General features: G+C 38.6%; 1 protein-coding gene across 3 annotated transcripts in view; it reads right to left on the bottom strand.

The window, feature by feature from the left end:
* Positions 1–17,385, bottom strand: part of LOC117301182 (twitchin-like) — a 106,023-nt gene that overhangs the window by 77,866 nt on the left and 10,772 nt on the right. For 2 of the 3 annotated variants that reach the window (XM_033785084.1, XM_033785085.1), the window contains exons 4-10: positions 16,450–16,584; positions 15,987–16,093; positions 12,052–12,187; positions 8,379–8,423; positions 6,279–6,327; positions 5,382–5,460; positions 3,137–3,404 (exon numbers count right to left, since the gene is read on the bottom strand). In XM_033785084.1, coding sequence (XP_033640975.1) covers positions 3,137–3,404; positions 5,382–5,460; positions 6,279–6,327; positions 8,379–8,423; positions 12,052–12,187; positions 15,987–16,093; positions 16,450–16,584 — 819 coding nt within the window. The remainder of the gene's footprint in view (positions 1–3,136; positions 3,405–5,381; positions 5,461–6,278; positions 6,328–8,378; positions 8,424–12,051; positions 12,188–15,986; positions 16,094–16,449; positions 16,585–17,385) is intronic. The other variant, XM_033785086.1, reaches the window with a different exon arrangement.

Raw genomic sequence — 17,385 nt, 5'->3', positions numbered from 1 at the left:
TTTCAAGTTCTCTTGAGGATTGTCAAACCTTGAAAATAATGACTTCGTTTAAGAAGTACACTAAGAATTCCAAAATCGACCCATCGACCGACTTCGACCCATATAACCACGAAGCACAGTCAGATATTAAAAGAAAAACAAAAAAAATTCCAGAGGAAGAAAAATCTAGAGGGCTCTGATAATAGACCCATGACATAGGAGAGAGCCATTGATTAACTTTTCTTACATAATGGCCTTTGCTGGAAATGGAACCAAGGCCACACTGGTGAGAGTTGAGCGCATTACCCACTAGCAAACAAGCAACCCAGACAAAGTTGCACAACTTATATTTTTGCGGTAATATTGTATCTTGTACTGTTTGTTAAAAAATCTTGGCCGAATAAATAATAATAATAATAATAATAATAACTTCAACATGAACTATATCAGCAAAAGAATTGGTACATGGACCTTCAACATGACACAGTAGACAGTATTGGTATGCTCGTTTTCACACAAAACATGTTTGGTTTAGCTCGCAGAAGTCCATCACAAAAATCCACTACTTTTTAGATTTGGGATTAAGTGTGAGATACCTTCAAAGATTTGACAACCCTCTCTGAAATCAAAACAAGGATCGTACCCCCCTTCGGCAAAAAACCCTTAGCAACCATAGATGAATACTCCCTGTCTGATATGGTTGCTAGGCAACGGTGCACTGTGGGAAGAGAAAGCAGCCAAAAGCAACAACGTGGGAAGGGTTCAGCCAAGGACAGACAAAAGCAAAGAGGAGTGTAGAGTGAGAAGGAAAAAGCAGAATGAAGCAAATTAAATTAGTTAATATTTAAAAGCAGATACAATCATTGCACAGCCAGAGTGAAAAGTGCTTAGCTAAGAGATGTTGCACAGCCAGTGCGGGGGAAAAAAATGCTTAGCTTTAAGAGATGGTACACCATTGACAATCAACAAGAAAACCTCTTCTTATTAAATCGTCAACTTCTGCCCTATGTTTAGCTGATGCTTTACTATTAATTTATAAGGTAAAACATATGTAACTACTTAGCATTATAAGTGGAATGCTCAGTTTCAAATCCTACTTTTGGGAGATATTCCAACAACTCATGAGGGATAAAGCAACCTGGCACCATTTCATCAAAGCTGCTTCTACTATTCCGTCCCAAGTAAAAGGATGATGTTACTACAAACATTGTATCTCTACCATATGCAAAGTTTCAAATCCTACTCATGGGAGATATGTCCATGGTGTTACCACAAACCTATATAGATTTTGTATCTCCACCATGCAAAGTTTCAAATCCTACTTAAGGTAATATTATTATTATTATTATTATTATTATTTCATTTTATCACAGCATGCAAAAGAAAGATCTCATTTTCCTTTGTGCCGGTAACTCCTCGAGTCGGGCTACGTCCCGTAGCCTTAGATCTCAAGGGTCTTTCTCAGGATCCTCGCTGTTCCCAAAAGCGCTGCCTTCTGTAACAGATCTACCCTCACATTTGTCCCTATTTCATCTAGATGTTTCCCCAGTGCTTTGGGAATGGTGCCAAGTGCTCCAACCACCACGGGGACTACTTTTACCTACTTTTATTATTATTATTATTATTATTATTATTATTATTATTATTATTATTATTATTATTATTATTATTATTATTAATATTATTATTAAGGTATATATTTCCATAGTGTTACCACAAACCTAATCTAGATTGTATCTCCACCTTACAAAGTTTCAAGTCCTACTCACGGGAGATATTTTCATGGTGTTACCACAAACCTATTTAGATTGTATCTCCACCATGCAAAGTTTCAAATCCTACTTAAGAAAATATTATTATTATTATTATTAATATTATTATTATTAAGGTAGATATTTCCATAGTGTTACCACAAACCTAATCTAGATTGTATCTCCACTATACAAAGTTTCAAGTCCTACTCACGGGAGATATGTTCATGGTGTTACCACAAACCTCCACCATGCAAAGTTTCAAATCCTACTTAAGAAAATATTATTATTATTAATATTAATATTATTATTAAGGTATATATTTCCATAGTGTTACCACAAACCTAATCTAGATTGTATCTCCACCATACAAAGTTTCAAATCCTACTCATGGGAGATATGTCCATGGTGTTACCACAAACCTATCTAGATTGTATCTCCACCATGCAAAGTTTCAAATCCTACTTAAGAAAATATTATTATTATTATTATTAATATTATTATTATTAAGGTAGATATTTCCATAGTGTTACCACAAACCTAATCTAGATTGTATCTCCACTATACAAAGTTTCAAGTCCTACTCACGGGAGATATGTTCATGGTGTTACCACAAACCTCCACCATGCAAAGTTTCAAATCCTACTTAAGAAAATATTATTATTATTATTATTAATGTTATTATTATTAAGGTAGATATTTCCATAGTGTTACCACAAACCTAATCTAGATTGTATCTCCACTATACAAAGTTTCAAGTCCTACTCACGGGAGATATGTTCATGGTGTTACCACAAACCTCCACCATGCTTAAGTTGGAGTTGATAAAAAATCAATTCCATAGGTCCTAAATTTCGATATCGTAATAACTCAAGTAGTTGTGTACCCCCCCCCCCCACTCCCACTTATAAACCATGGAGATTCTAATTTTTAAACGATTCACTTCTAAAAATAATTATTTGAATGAATATCTTTAGTCATCAATGTACCATCTCTTTACATTTAAAAAATAAAATCAACATTCAGCCAAAAAAAAAAAAGGGCAACATAAAATCTGCTCAGCAAGATAATGAATTACTCAATAAATAGTAAATATTTTATGCAAACAGACAAAGCCCACAAAGAAAGAGAAAAAGTTTCATTCCAAAGAAAAATACATGTTTATTGTAATCAACAGTTTTGCTTTGACGAAGTACAGCAACAATCAGTAGATTTCAACGCTATTTCAAATCAGTAAAGCATCAGTAATGCTTCCGAACAATGTATTTGAAATTAAGAAAATGATTTTGTCATTCCAAAATGCTTAACAACAGAGAGCAGCATTGCAAATTCATATCTTTCATTTATTCAACAAAAAACCCACTTAATTGAGTAAAAAGGACAACACAGAAGATCTTGAAACTTACCATCAACGACGACATTACATTTGGACTCAGCATAGTCACCAAACTTCACAGTATAATTTCCGCTGTCGGACGTTTTCAAGTCGACAATCGTCATCTCAAAGTCATTGCCAGCACTTTTGATCTTGTACTTCTTACTGGCAGTGATTTCTTTGTCATCTTTGTACCATGTTGGTTTGACGCCCAGTGCCCTAGCACCGATCTCCAGCTTAATTCGACCGTCACGCTCATTTGCTCTAGCGGACTTCAGCGGTCTCGTTATCTCAGCCCCCTGTCATTAAGAAATAACGGATAAAGATGAGATGCTAATAAGAGCACTGGACAGGACTTTTTTTTATGCAAGACGCCAGACACACAAGGCCTTAAGCCCACTTAAAGGTGTGGGCTACAATTATTTTGTCCAGAGGCCGTTGCCACCTACATGTACTCCTAGGGCTGAAACAGGGTTTCCCCTTTTACAGTCCATTTGGATGAAGGCTTTTGTATCAGTTCAAAGCCTGGCCGGTACAGCAGAAAGCACTACCTCCCCAATTTTACTTAGCAAGTGTCATGACCGGGATTCAAAACCACACTCTGCTGATTAAACACCAGAGCTTGAATCCGGTGCTCTTAACCGCTCGCCCATGACACGCAGAGTTTGTTCAAGTCACCTAGGTGCACTTATCCAAATGAGAAGAAGTTCGTCCCAGTGTTCTTGGTTTAATCGGCAGCATCGCAGTAAAGCACCTTGTAAATCATTACATGGTGATATAAAGGAATAGATCATATACTTTAAAACGTCTCTCAACAAAAAATAGCAGGACAAAATACCAAGTGCTTTGATGCGCCCCTTTGTGTAATAAAGCACTATATAAGAACCCAGTATTATTATTAGTATAAAAAATATTTAGCAGTGATCAATCTCTTTTGGCTGCATGAACAATGGGAACACATTATCATAAGCAGTCAGTGAACACCAGGGCCCAATTATATAAAGTAATCACATCCACTTCATCACATCCACTTCTAAAGAACACAAAAGGGGAGAGGTTACCAGCACAATTCACCATCAGCCAAGATCCTCGGCATCTGGCTATCGAAGATGCGACCTATGTTTACATTCAAACCTGCTCTACTTCTTACCCAGTAAGTTTTTATTGCCATTAGTTTTAGGAGTGATTACCAAACCTTTTAAAAGACACTATTGGTAATTACTCAAAATAATTATTATTAATAAATACCTTGGACGGTTTCAAGTCTCTGATTGGTCAAAACCCGGTCACGTGTGGGAGTGTTAATGGTGGTATAAAGACCGGCTTTGGAAAATAGCGAATAAGTGGCCACTAAATCAGCATACATTGTGTAAACCTTGCCGTTACACTGTAACGCACGCTTATTTATATCCCTGTTAGTTTCATTGCAACTTCGCGCACTTACGCGTACGCGCGCTGAAAATGTATCAATTTTGAGTGCGCGCGTGTAACATGTGCGCGCGTAGCTCATGCGCGCGTTTTAATGCACAAGGAACAGCTATCGTCCAATCATTTGCCTCCTTTGACCCCAGTGAAGGCGCTGAACAGATCATTATTTAAAAGAGTCACTGGTCTCAAAGATCAGTAATGTGATTAACGCCCGAAAGAGATGGGAACCATCAAAAGCTCAAATATGGACCCTGAACATGTCTGGAAGTACCGCCGAGAGAAAAGTCACAAAATTTGGACAATTTTAGCCGTTTATTTCGCTAAAAAAGGTATTTAGTAATGGGAATAACAGTGTTCGTACCCGGTCTTCACTGCGTGGTAATGACCTTGGTTGGTGGCTGGCGCTGTTTACGGACCTCGCCTCCGGCTCGGTCCATTAACAGCGCCAGCCACCAACCCGGTCATTACCACGCAGTGAAGACCGGGTACTCGAACTGTTATTCCCTAAGTATAAAACCTTACTTTGTAACGATTAATGGGGAGAGGATGATAGTAAAAAACATTGTGAGAAACGGCTCCCTCTGAAGTAACGTAGTTTTTCGAGAAAGAAGTAATTTCCCACGAATTTGATTTCGAGACCTCAGATTTAGAAATCAAGCATCTGAAAGCACACAACTTCATGTGACAAGGGTGGTTTTTTTTCTTACATTATTATCTCGCAACTTTGGCGACCGATTGAGCTAAAATGTTCACAGGTTTGTTATTTTATGTATAAGTGAGAAGACTGGTCTTTGACAATTACCAATAGTGTCCACTACCTTTAACAAGAGCCTCAGCCAAATGCTTACCTCTTTCTCAAGTACGTCAGTATCTTTGAGTGTTCCCCAGTCTGGTACCTCAACCTTAGACTCACGACGTTCTACCTCTCTAAAAAGGGTATCAAACAAACGAGTTGTCATCAGAGTAAAATGTTTTTCAAACAATGATTGAATGGGTGCGTGCGTTTAGCTTCCCTGGGTGGGTCGACCCCGGTCTGCCCCCGGCACGTTTGAATAGCTTTGACGTCGTTCCAGGGGCTTACCCGGGTCAGCCCTCCAGTGCCCTGCTTGTGGAGTGGGTCACTTGGGGGTGACCCGAGGACAGTGCATGATGTCACCACGAGAAAATAGAGCAAGTGTGATCGTTCGATTCGAGCATGGCAGGGGCTCACCCGAGTGAGCAAGGCAAGGTCGACCCAGGGAAGCTAATCGACGCACCAAATAAATGGAATGAGAACATGGAGTGTCATGGCCAAACGGTAGAACAGGGAATTCAAGTTCTGGTGGTTTAGTCCATTGGAGAGTGGGTTGATCCATAAACACAGACCTTTCTATTCTGACATAACAGCCCAAACTTTTTTTCAACCGAGGTTGGAAAACTATGGAAAGCCACAAATGCAAAACAAAAACAGATGCCCACAGTTTGTAACAATGTCACAGAACTATTCAAAAATCAGTGTTGAATTTGTTGGAAACAAAGCAACCAATCATGGGATTTTTTTATTAAATTAAAAGTTTGCAGAAAATGTTGAAGCTGGTTAAAGCATCTGTTGACACGTTTGAGTGTTTAACTAACATTCAGCCAGCCAAACCAACCAGCGCTTTGTGTTTATAAACAATGGAAAGGTCTATAATTGCTTCTCTTCACCCAGGTGTATAAATGGGTAAAGATGGCCACTGTATACTACAATTATTCTGCTTGGATACCTGTGACGTAGCATAGCACGGAAGTCAAGCTCTTCAGTGGCAGGTTTCTCTAAAAAATGGAGAGGAAAAACATATTATTTTTAATTAATCATCTTAATTAGCCATCTCAATTAATCAGCTTTAAACTATTTGTTATTCATCTGTGTGAATACAGATTCCCCACACAGCAAATAGTTTTGCCATTTCAAGATATAGTTGGATTTAAAACTTTGCATGGAAATACTTGCACAATCTATTAATGTTCAGCAGCACCATCATTTACATTAAAATCGCTCATAAAGTGTGGTGTTTCAGATATCAACCTTTTGTTTATTTTACTCAAAGAAACATTCACAAACTGTTCACAAACTGATCATAAGAAAGAAAGTGTGTGCTACACACTTTGTGATACCGTTTGATGCTCTTTCAGAGCAAAGTTCGAAACTACACACATCGGACATAAACAATTATTAAATCTTACATGCCAAAGAGGAATTTTTTCACAAGTCAAAGTGTCACAACCGATACCATTTTGATTGAATATCATCAAAAATGGAATGAAATTAAAAATCTCTATGAAATATCATGTACAGATTATATTTGAAATTTGACATCAAACGTTGTTTGACTTCCGAAAAGCTGCACCTGAAGGGTATCAAAATATTTGAAATGTGAAATCATTGAACATTTGTGGATGCGAAAATTGACCTTCAAGGGTATCAAACACAGTGGCATTGTACATCATCTTGAAATAAGACTAGAGATTTGAAATGTGTTTCCAAATTTCCAAATATTGGGAAAAAGAGTGCATCACAAAACTAAATTTGATTTTGGACGCCCTTTTTAAAAACACTTTCAATGTGTTTCAGATGTGTATACAAACACAACAAATTAAAAAGAAACAAAATTAATGTAATTAACAGATTGTGTGACTAATCTTGTTTTGAGTTAGTCGCGTGAACCAAGAACAATTGACTAGACTGGGATTTGGATCAGCAATATTCTGGGGTATGTTCTGGTGCTCTACCAACTAAGCTATGTAGATGTCCGCGGCCGCCATATTTTGTCAATATCTTTGTTCAAGGGCACCTATCCTGAACTGGTATACATAAATTAAAATTTAGCAAAATTCTTCTCATAATTATTTTGTAGAGTTATAAACATAATTTGCAAAATATTTAAAAAGAAAATTACTTACCCTTTTTAAAATTTTATCTTCAATAATAATATTGATATGGACAAACCAGCAAAAAGCCTTTGTAACTCTAAACCTGCTTAAATACATAAAAAATGCCAGATTGTATTGACAGAATCAGCAACTAAGTATGTGCTGCATTTTCTATTTTTATTGGTTGGTTATTAAAAAACCCAACAAATGCGGTAACTTTAGTCAAAGTTTTATGGAGAATAAAAGAGAACCACATGAAGAGAAGACAGTGAAGGAAGTTTCAGTATTAGATGTGGGAGGAAAACCCCAGAGAATTATTCCAGGGAAAATCCTCGCTGTCAGTTAAAGACTGAAAATCCAATCCTCATAGTGCCGCAGGCAAGATTCAAACCAGGGTTCTTGAGTTGCTAACCTCCAAAAGCATGTTTTGTTCAAACAACATCGTACAGTACAAAAAAAGGCTTTTTGCTGACTTACCCTGACTTAAACTTAACTTCATTCTTAAGGCACTGGACACTTTTGGTAATTACTCAAAATATATATTAGCATACAAACTTACTTGGTAACAGGCAACAAAGAGCTATTGATAGTATAAAACATTGTGAGAAACGGCTCCCTTTGAAGTAACGTAGTTTTGGAGAAAGAGGTAATTTCTCACAGTTGAATCTAAGAAACACTGAGAAGGCCTTTTTAGGCATCTGAAAGCACACACAAATTGTGCAACAAGGGTGTTTTTCTTTTATTATTTTCTTGCATCTTTGATGACCAATTGAGCCCAAATTATCAAAGATTTCCTATGTTATGCATAATGTTGAAACACACCAAGTGAGAATACTGGTCTTTGACAATTACCAACCATGTCCAGTGCCTTTAAATCAGTCACAACTTAAATTAAAAATAGGAAAATGTTCATATTTTCTAAAGTGTTTTTTCATAATTATTTAATGGCACACCTTCATCCTCTGCTGCTTGCTCTTCCTCAGTCTTGTCCGGGTTGTCTGTTTTTTTTTTCACAGGGCAAAAGTCGGCAACAGATTTCAAAATGAACAGGCCTCAGTTTTACAACAATGGGTTTATTTGTAAGCTGGTTTGAGTTTTGCGAAAACTCAGCCCCATTTTGGCAGCATTAGTTTATTTGTAATTTTTGATTTTAGCAAAAGCTCAATAGTAGCGGGTTTAAAAACTTCTTCAAAGTTAATGTCAGCCATCCGTGACCTTGTGCCGTTTTGCTGGAGACACACTCTAAAAACTCTGATTTGCACCTCAACCATTTCTGGGTCAAATTAGACCAGAGTCTGTGTCAAATTTACCCAGAAATGTGTCAACCTGATGCAGAATCAGAGATTAAATCCTATTTGATAATCAGTTTCCAGGTCAGTCTGATCCAGAAACGGGTCAGACATCTTTTGACCCAGAATCTGGTCAATTCTGACCAAGGAATGTTTAGAGTGCATACTGCCTGGAAGCTAAGCTTTAAAAGCTTGACTGACAAAATGATTCAGAAGTAACTAAAAAATAGTAAAACTTGCGGCTACAACCATGTTTTAAATCTCTTTTGTGTGACTGTTGGCTCCGAAAAGTGCCGGTGTGTTGGTCTCAAAGTTTTGAACAGTATACTCCACTCATCTTCAGGAGACAAAATGGTGCTCGGTTTCCAGTTACAAATTTAGTTAGTTGTAAAAAATTTGATCGAAACTATCAGCAAAGAAGTTTCTATTTGCTTCCTGATAGCTTCATAACAGTGTAAAACTGAGACCTGTCGTATCTGTGCACTGTGCATAGTGGAATCGGTGCCAAACGCGTATCTTTCATTTCATACTACTCTCAACTAGACTTCACTTCCTCCTTGTTGTATTTTAATGTCGCGCCATGGTGTTAGCCAGAATGGTGCCTTTTGTCACATTCAATTTGACATAGACAAAATTTGTGTTCTTAAAATTAAAACAGCCATCATTTTTGTTTTTCAAGTAATGGAACTTATTAAGTCTTTATAATTTTATCAAAATTATTTAATTGTTATGCTTAACGGTATTTCATTTCTAAAAGAATTCCATTGAAAGTTTCAAATCTTTTTTTTCATAAGTCAGCCATCTTGAAACCAAGCCTAACAGACTCAACAAGTCCACTACTGTTTGGTCAGAACAGCCTTGTCGTAAAGAAAATGTTCATCCAATCTACTCAATTCTCTTCAATAGATGTCAAAGGCCATGTAAAAGGGTCCAAAGTAACGGCTTCTGCAGTCTCTATTTACCCCTTGCAATGGCCACCATTGCTGTGGTCAAACAATGGAAATGTGCAGTGCGTACTTGCCACACACATTTCTCAGCCAATGATATGTCATTCTTTGACCTCAGTGAGAATGCTGTTTGAGCTTGTGATGCCATATGCAAGGGGTCTATAGTCGGAACTTCAAAAGGAACTTTAAAAATTCCAGGTACAGAATTGCAGTTTCTCAAAACAAAAGACAGCCCCCCCCCTTCTTTGTTCCTCATATTTGTAAAAAGTAGAGTGTTGCTGTTTTAGACAACTTCCATAGCCAAAGCAGATTAGTTCGGATTGGCTTATGAGCTTGAAACATCAAGCTCTTCCAAGCTCTTCAATTCAAGGTGATTTTGTAAATATTATTTCATCATTCCAGCTAACACCATGACGCGACGTTTACATCACAAAATAAAGGATCTTTTCTAAAGACACAGCAGTTATTATTAGTACAAGATCCCATTCTGGTTTTGAGTTTCATAGACCCTTTGCATTGGCTGTCGTCACTGAAGCCAAACAATGGCAACGTGCATGCGTGTACGCGATGCGCACAACTCTCAGCCAATCGTTATTGACCTCAGTGAGGGCGCTGTTTTGGGCTTGTGTCGCCATGATATGCAAAGGGTCTATTTAAAAAAAAACGCACTGGAGGAGAAATCTGGTTGATTTTAGTACGAAATTGCGGTGCAAATTGCCACAGCAATATGCTGGTGTCAAAAATGAAACACATACCATGCAGCTTTTACCTAGAAGCAATTAAAACATACTTTCTTTCATTAAATAACCAGATTTTAATCTGGTTATTTGTCTTCAGTAACTTGAACCTTCTTAGTGAGTAAAATACAGTTCCAGAAACTGGTAACTTCTCATTGGTAACTCAAAACTCACTGATGAGTAAATCACATTTTCAGATATGGCTAAACCACCTAAACAGTTTTTGTATTTTTCTTGGCGAGTAAAATTCAGCTCCAGAAACAGATAACTTCTCTTTGGTAACTCAAATCTTATTTAGATATGGCTAACTGGCTTCCTCAGTTTTGACTGTGGAGTTTTATTAAATTTTTAATATCAAGTCCTCAATGAGTAAAACTCGAACTGGATCAAAACTCATTCTGTCTTAGTACAACGGGACTCAAAACATAACTTGAGATGACTCTAAGAAAACTTCAGATCTCATACTCATACACTTCTGATAACAACTCGGAAACCAATTTCTCAACTTGCAAAGTCATAACTCAGTTGAGTCACATCAACATCTTCATAACTCAATACTCATTTTGTGACTCGATACTGACTGGTTAGTTCAAGTGGTTACTCAACACAGCACTGTATCAGATTGTTGCATGGTCCTCAACATGCAATGGCTACCTCGCTAACTCTTGCACACAAGGCAATGTAACTCAAAATGAGGCCAACTTCCATACTAGACTGGTACCTATAAGGTTGTGATATGACTTCACAATATGCTATAGGTACTAGACTAAGTTATTTACAATGTTAAAACCCAGTTGTGTTGATTGGAAAAACCTTGCGGATGTGATACAAGCTAGCTGAAAATAAAGCCCTCACACTGTCTAGAACTATTTTAACTATTTTTAGCCGTGTATGTGCCATTTCCAGTTATTATTCACAGATCAGTGCAAAAAAATGTGCATTTAGTCACAGTTTGAGGACACATTTCAATTTTTACAGAAGTTCTATGAAAGATTTGAAGCATGATCATTAATATTACAAGACATTTGCAGGATGTCTAGTTTTTGTTTTGCAATTTTTTTGAAACTTCAACATTGAAAAGTGTCCTCTTTTTAGTTTTCTTGAATACCTGTTGGAAAGAAAAAGGAAACTTGTAACAACAATGTTTACTTGTTCAAAAAAGTCAGTCCACAGAAACCCCTGATACTTCAGATGAAATCTCTTACAAATTGTTTTTGAAAAAACTAAAATCAAATTAGAAAATAACCCAAAATGTTTAAAATAATTTGGGCACCAGTTGAAGAAAAAAGACAACAAAAAGAATAAGCTTTCAAATTTCTTGTCCTGGTGTAACGTAATGAGCAAAGTAAAAATAAAGGAACCCTGACCCATGATTAAATGAAGTTCCTGGGGTGGGGGAAGGGGGCAGAATCACATTTAGATTGGGTGAAACATTTAATCCAACAACATCCCGCTCTAGAATACCAACACATTCCCAAACCTCTCCTCAGATTTACCCATGTCCATCAGTCGGACAGTAGAGTAAAATTTCAGATTGATCAAAGATGAGATACAGTAGAAAAAAGAGAAAAAGTATTTCTAGAATCCTTTGAACAATATCTTAAGATTCCCGTTAATAAATCTTAGAATGACGACAATCTAATAGGTACTTACCAGTCACCATAAGGGAGAAGACGCGTTCATCCTTGCCATTAGGATTCTCAACCTTACAGCTGAACTTCCCGGTATCCGACATCACCGTCTTCTTAACTTCCAGAACATGGACATCGCGCTGGTCAAAGTATTTGACCTAAGGTTGAAAGAAAAAAGGAACAATCTCTCATTATAATAAATGAATATTCATGATTCTGATCAAAACCTCATGAATATTCAGATTATGAATATGGATCATTATTAAACATTAACCAAAGTATTTGACCTAAGGTTGTGAGGTAAAGAACAATCTCTCATTATAATAAATGAGGATTCTGATCAAAACCTCATGAATATTCAGATTATGAAATTGAATACACATTCACAAAAGTATTTGGTCTAACGATGTGATATAAGGAACAATATCTCATGTTATAATAAATGAATATTCAGGTTCAGATTATGAAATTGGATCTTGCATAGTATTTGGTCAAGGGTGGGAGATAAAGAACAATCTCTCATAATAATAATTGACTATTCATGATTCTGATCTATACGAGATGAATATTTCGATTATGAATATGGATCATTATTAAACATTAACCAAAGTATTTAATCTAAGGTAATGAGATAAAGAACAATCCCTCATTATAATAATAGACCCTTCCCATGAAATATGTAAATTGCACAAAGCGCGTATGACTAACGCTTTGGTTGGCAAAATGAGGGAAAATCGCGCTGTTTTGTACACGGCTAATGGCTGCGTGACGCACACGTGATTGCGCGTCTGCTTAGTGCACAACTCTATGGTGTTTGCCAACCAACAGGGTCTGTACGCATGCTTGAATGTAATTAGCATATTTCATGGGAAGGGTCCATTGAATAAATGGCAGGTACTACTCGCTGCTGATTAGATAGCCAATGTGACAAAGTAGAGTGGCAGAAGTGTGCGAGAGCTGCTGATTAGATAGCCAATGTGACAAAGTGGAGTGGCAGAAGTGTGCGAGAGCTGCTGATTAGATAGCCAATGTGACAAAGTGGAGTGGCAGAAGTGTGCGAGAGCTGCTGATTAGATAGCCAATGTGACATAGTGGAGTGGCAGAAGTGTGCGAGAGCTGCTGATTAGATAGCCAATGTGACAAAGTGGAGTGGCAGAAGTGTGCGAGAGCTGCTGATTAGATAGCCAATGTGACAAAGTAGAGTGGCAGAAGTGTGCGAGAGCTGCTGATTAGATAGCCAATGTGACAAAGTAGAGTGGCAGAAGTGTGCGAGAGCTGCTGATTAGATAGCCAATGTGACAAAGTGGAGTGGCAGAAGTGTGCGAGAGCTGCTGATTAGATAGCCAATGTGACAAAGTGGAGTGGCAGAAGTGTGCGAGAGCTGCTGATTAGATAGCCAATGTGACAAAGTGGAGTGGCAGAAGTGTGCGAGAGCTGCTGATTAGATAGCCAATGTGACAAAGTAGAGTGGCAGAAGTGTGCGAGAGCTGCTGATTAGATAGCCAATGTGACAAAGTAGAGTGGCAGAAGTGTGCGAGAGCTGCTGATTAGATAGCCAATGTGACAAAGTAGAGTGGCAGAAGTGTGCGAGAGCTGCTGATTAGATAGCCAATGTGACAAAGTAGAGTGGCAGAAGTGTGCGAGAGCTGCTGATTAGATAGCCAATGTGACAAAGTGGAGTGGCAGAAGTGTGCGAGAGCTGCTGATTAGATAGCCAATGTGACATAGTGGAGTGGCAGAAGTGTGCGAGAGCTGCTGATTAGATAGCCAATGTGACATAGTGGAGTGGCAGAAGTGTGCGAGAGCTGCTGATTAGATAGCCAATGTGACAAAGTGGAGTGGCAGAAGTGTGCGAGAGCTGCTGATTAGATAGCCAATGTGACAAAGTGGAGTGGCAGAAGTGTGCGAGAGCTGCTGATTAGATAGCCAATGTGACATAGTGGAGTGGCAGAAGTGTGCGAGAGCTGCTGATTAGATAGCCAATGTGACATAGTGGAGTGGCAGAAGTGTGCGAGAGCTGCTGATTAGATAGCCAATGTGACAAAGTAGAGTGGCAGAAGTGTGCGAGAGCTGCTGATTAGATAGCCAATGTGACAAAGTGGAGTGGCAGAAGTGTGCGAGAGCTGCTGATTAGATAGCCAATGTGACAAAGTGGAGTGGCAGAAGTGTGCGAGAGCTGCTGATTAGATAGCCAATGTGACATAGTGGAGTGGCAGAAGTGTGCGAGAGCTGCTGATTAGATAGCCAATGTGACATAGTGGAGTGGCAGAAGTGTGCGAGAGCTGCTGATTAGATAGCCAATGTGACAAAGTGGAGTGGCAGAAGTGTGCGAGAGCTGCTGATTAGATAGCCAATGTGACAAAGTGGAGTGGCAGAAGTGTGCGAGAGCTGCTGATTAGATAGCCAATGTGACATAGTGGAGTGGCAGAAGTGTGCGAGAGCTGCTGATTAGATAGCCAATGTGACATAGTGGAGTGGCAGAAGTGTGCGAGAGCTGCTGATTAGATAGCCAATGTGACAAAGTGGAGTGGCAGAAGTGTGCGAGAGCTGCTGATTAGATAGCCAATGTGACAAAGTAGAGTGGCAGAAGTGTGCGAGAGCTGAGAATAGCGGCGACTGAAAGAGAACAGTTGACACCACGAATGCACCCCCATTACAATCTGAGAACGAGGCACCCACAGACCAAAGTCATTACAATCTGAGAACAAGGCACCCACAGACCAAAGTCATTACAATCTGAGAACAAGGCACCCACAGACCCAAGTCATTACAATCTGAGAACGAGGCACCCACAGACCAAAGTCATTACAATCTGAGAACGAGGCACCCACAGACCAAAGTCATTACAATCTGAGAACAAGGCACCCATAGACCCAAGTCATTACAATCTGAGAACAAGGCACCCATAGACCCAATTCATTACAATCTGAGAACAAGGCACCCATAGACCCAAGTCATTACAATCTGAGAACAAGGCACCCATAGACCCAAGTCATTACAATCTGAGAACAAGGCACCCATAGACCCAAGTCATTACAATCTGAGAACAAGGCACCCACAGACCAAAGTCATTACAATCTGAGAACAAGGCACCCACAGACCCAAGTCATTACAATCTGAGAACGAGGCACCCACAGACCCAAGTCATTACAATCTGAGAACGAGGCACCCACAGACCCAAGTCATTACAATCTGAGAACGAGGCACCCACAGACCCAAGTCAACAATCTGAGAACGAGGCACCCACAGACCCAAGTCATTACAATCTGAGAACGAGGCACCTCCAGACCCAAGTCTACGCCAAATGATGATGATAATAATATCTAGTTCTTATAATGTACATAGAACATTTCACAATAACGTCCCAATATGCTTTACATTAGTGCCCTGGTCATTGGGCCAATAACATTCCTGTTATCTTTCTCAGCTCCCTGGGGAATATACAACCGTGGCAACCGTAGCACTCCAAAGGCTTTTTCAATCAAACAATATCAACCTCTACCCACGCATGTACCCATTTATACCCCTGGGTGAAGAGAAGCAATTATAAAAGCATCTTGCTCAAGGACACAAGTGCCATGACCGGGTTTCGAACCCCCACTCTGATGATTTAACCACTAGAACTTGAATTTGATGCTCCTAGCCACTTGGCCATGACACCCTACAAGCTCTACAGCCCCTGGGGAGTATACAGCCCTGAACTGCCTGTAAGGCGATAGTGGCTTTTTCATACACAATATCAACCCTCGCAGGTACCCATTTATACCCCTGGGTGTAGAAAAGCAATTATAAAAGCATCTTGCTCAAGGACACAAGTGCCATGACCAGGATTCGAACCCACACTCTGATGGCTTAATCACCAGAACTTGAAATCGTTGCTCTTAACCTCTCGGCCCAGATACCCTTATGTGATCATCAGTAATGTGAAAAAAACGACTTATTAAATTATTAACTTACAGCATAGCGATTCTTAAAGCCGTCGTTAATGACATTGGTACCCTTATACCATGTGACCTCAGGTTTAGGGTTGCCCTCAACCACAGCTTCAAACTTCACCGACTGACCTGTTGGTAAACAAACAAATTAAAACATTTGATGTAAGGAACGAAAAGAGATTTGGGTCAAATTCCAATTAGCCGATGTGCAAAAGGATATTAAAAAAAACTGTAAACAAAAAACAAAGGCACAGTTCTCTGGTGGGATTCAAATATTCCTTACAAATCCGTCATTTTCGTGAAATAATGCAGCTCCAAACATAAGAAATTCCCATATTGATCGTATTCTAACAGTTGTCTGCCTTGCGTTTGCCACGTGCATTTGCATGTAAGACGTAAGACATAAACAAACTGCCTCTATATCTGTGTACAGCACAGGGGAAGAGTCAGGGCTAGCCCTGCTGAACCAAGTGATAAAAGTTTACCTTCCACAACTTGTACTTTGCAGGGTGATTCAATGAACGAGGGCGCAAATCCCTCATCCTTCATCTTGACAGCTGGTGGAGGAACGGCAGGTTTGATGGCAGGTGGTTTGACTGCTTGACCTGACCTCTTGAACCCTGACACGGATGAATAATAAACAGTATAATTTGCATATTAGTGACAAAGCAAACAAACGACCATGCTTCATAATAAAACACAAACACACACACACCTAGTCAACCTCAAAAAGCATAGTAGCATGCATATTCAAACGCCAATTCAAATTCTGCTTGAGAGCCTTTCAAACAAAGACTACATTTTGTGAAACAATAAAATAATGATCAGCTTTTTATGAATGATTCAGGTCATGTTTAATAGCAGCTTTGTTGTATGAGACTAATTAGAATAATTTGTTTGATGAACAATAATGGTAATTGCTACATTTTAATGTTTCCTAAGGCTCTAAGAGTGGTGATTTTGGGTTCACATCCCATATTATCAAAAAAATTACAGTAATTGAGGCAACTCTTATCCAATCAGAATGTATTGTGAGCAAGGGGAAACTTTTCTTGCAGATGTTTATAACCTTTTTCTGAATTATCAGTTAAGATTATTTTTAAATCTCACAGAATCCAATTAATGAGTTATGAAAAGAACACAGATTGGTAAAAACCCTAAAAATTTATAGTTTTTTTATCAGCAAATAGCAGTGTATTCAGCTCAAACTTTCTTGACTTTGACTGCATCTTTTTTATTAAAATTCTTAATAAATAAGCATTACGTTGACAAAAACCAAACTATGACCCTACCTCAACACAATTAAACGATCGTTTTTCTAAATTTCTGAACATTTGTAAATACTTACCCATGAGGCGTTTTTTTCACCCTACATCTATGTTACATAATCTCACTACTTCTCCACGATGAACAACACAAAA

The sequence above is a fragment of the Asterias rubens genome, chromosome 16 (genome assembly GCF_902459465.1).
Source record: "Asterias rubens chromosome 16, eAstRub1.3, whole genome shotgun sequence".
Lineage (NCBI taxonomy): Eukaryota > Metazoa > Echinodermata > Asteroidea > Forcipulatida > Asteriidae > Asterias > Asterias rubens.
The sequence above is the reverse complement of the archived record's forward strand: the minus strand, read 5'-3'. Positions and strand labels throughout refer to the sequence as shown.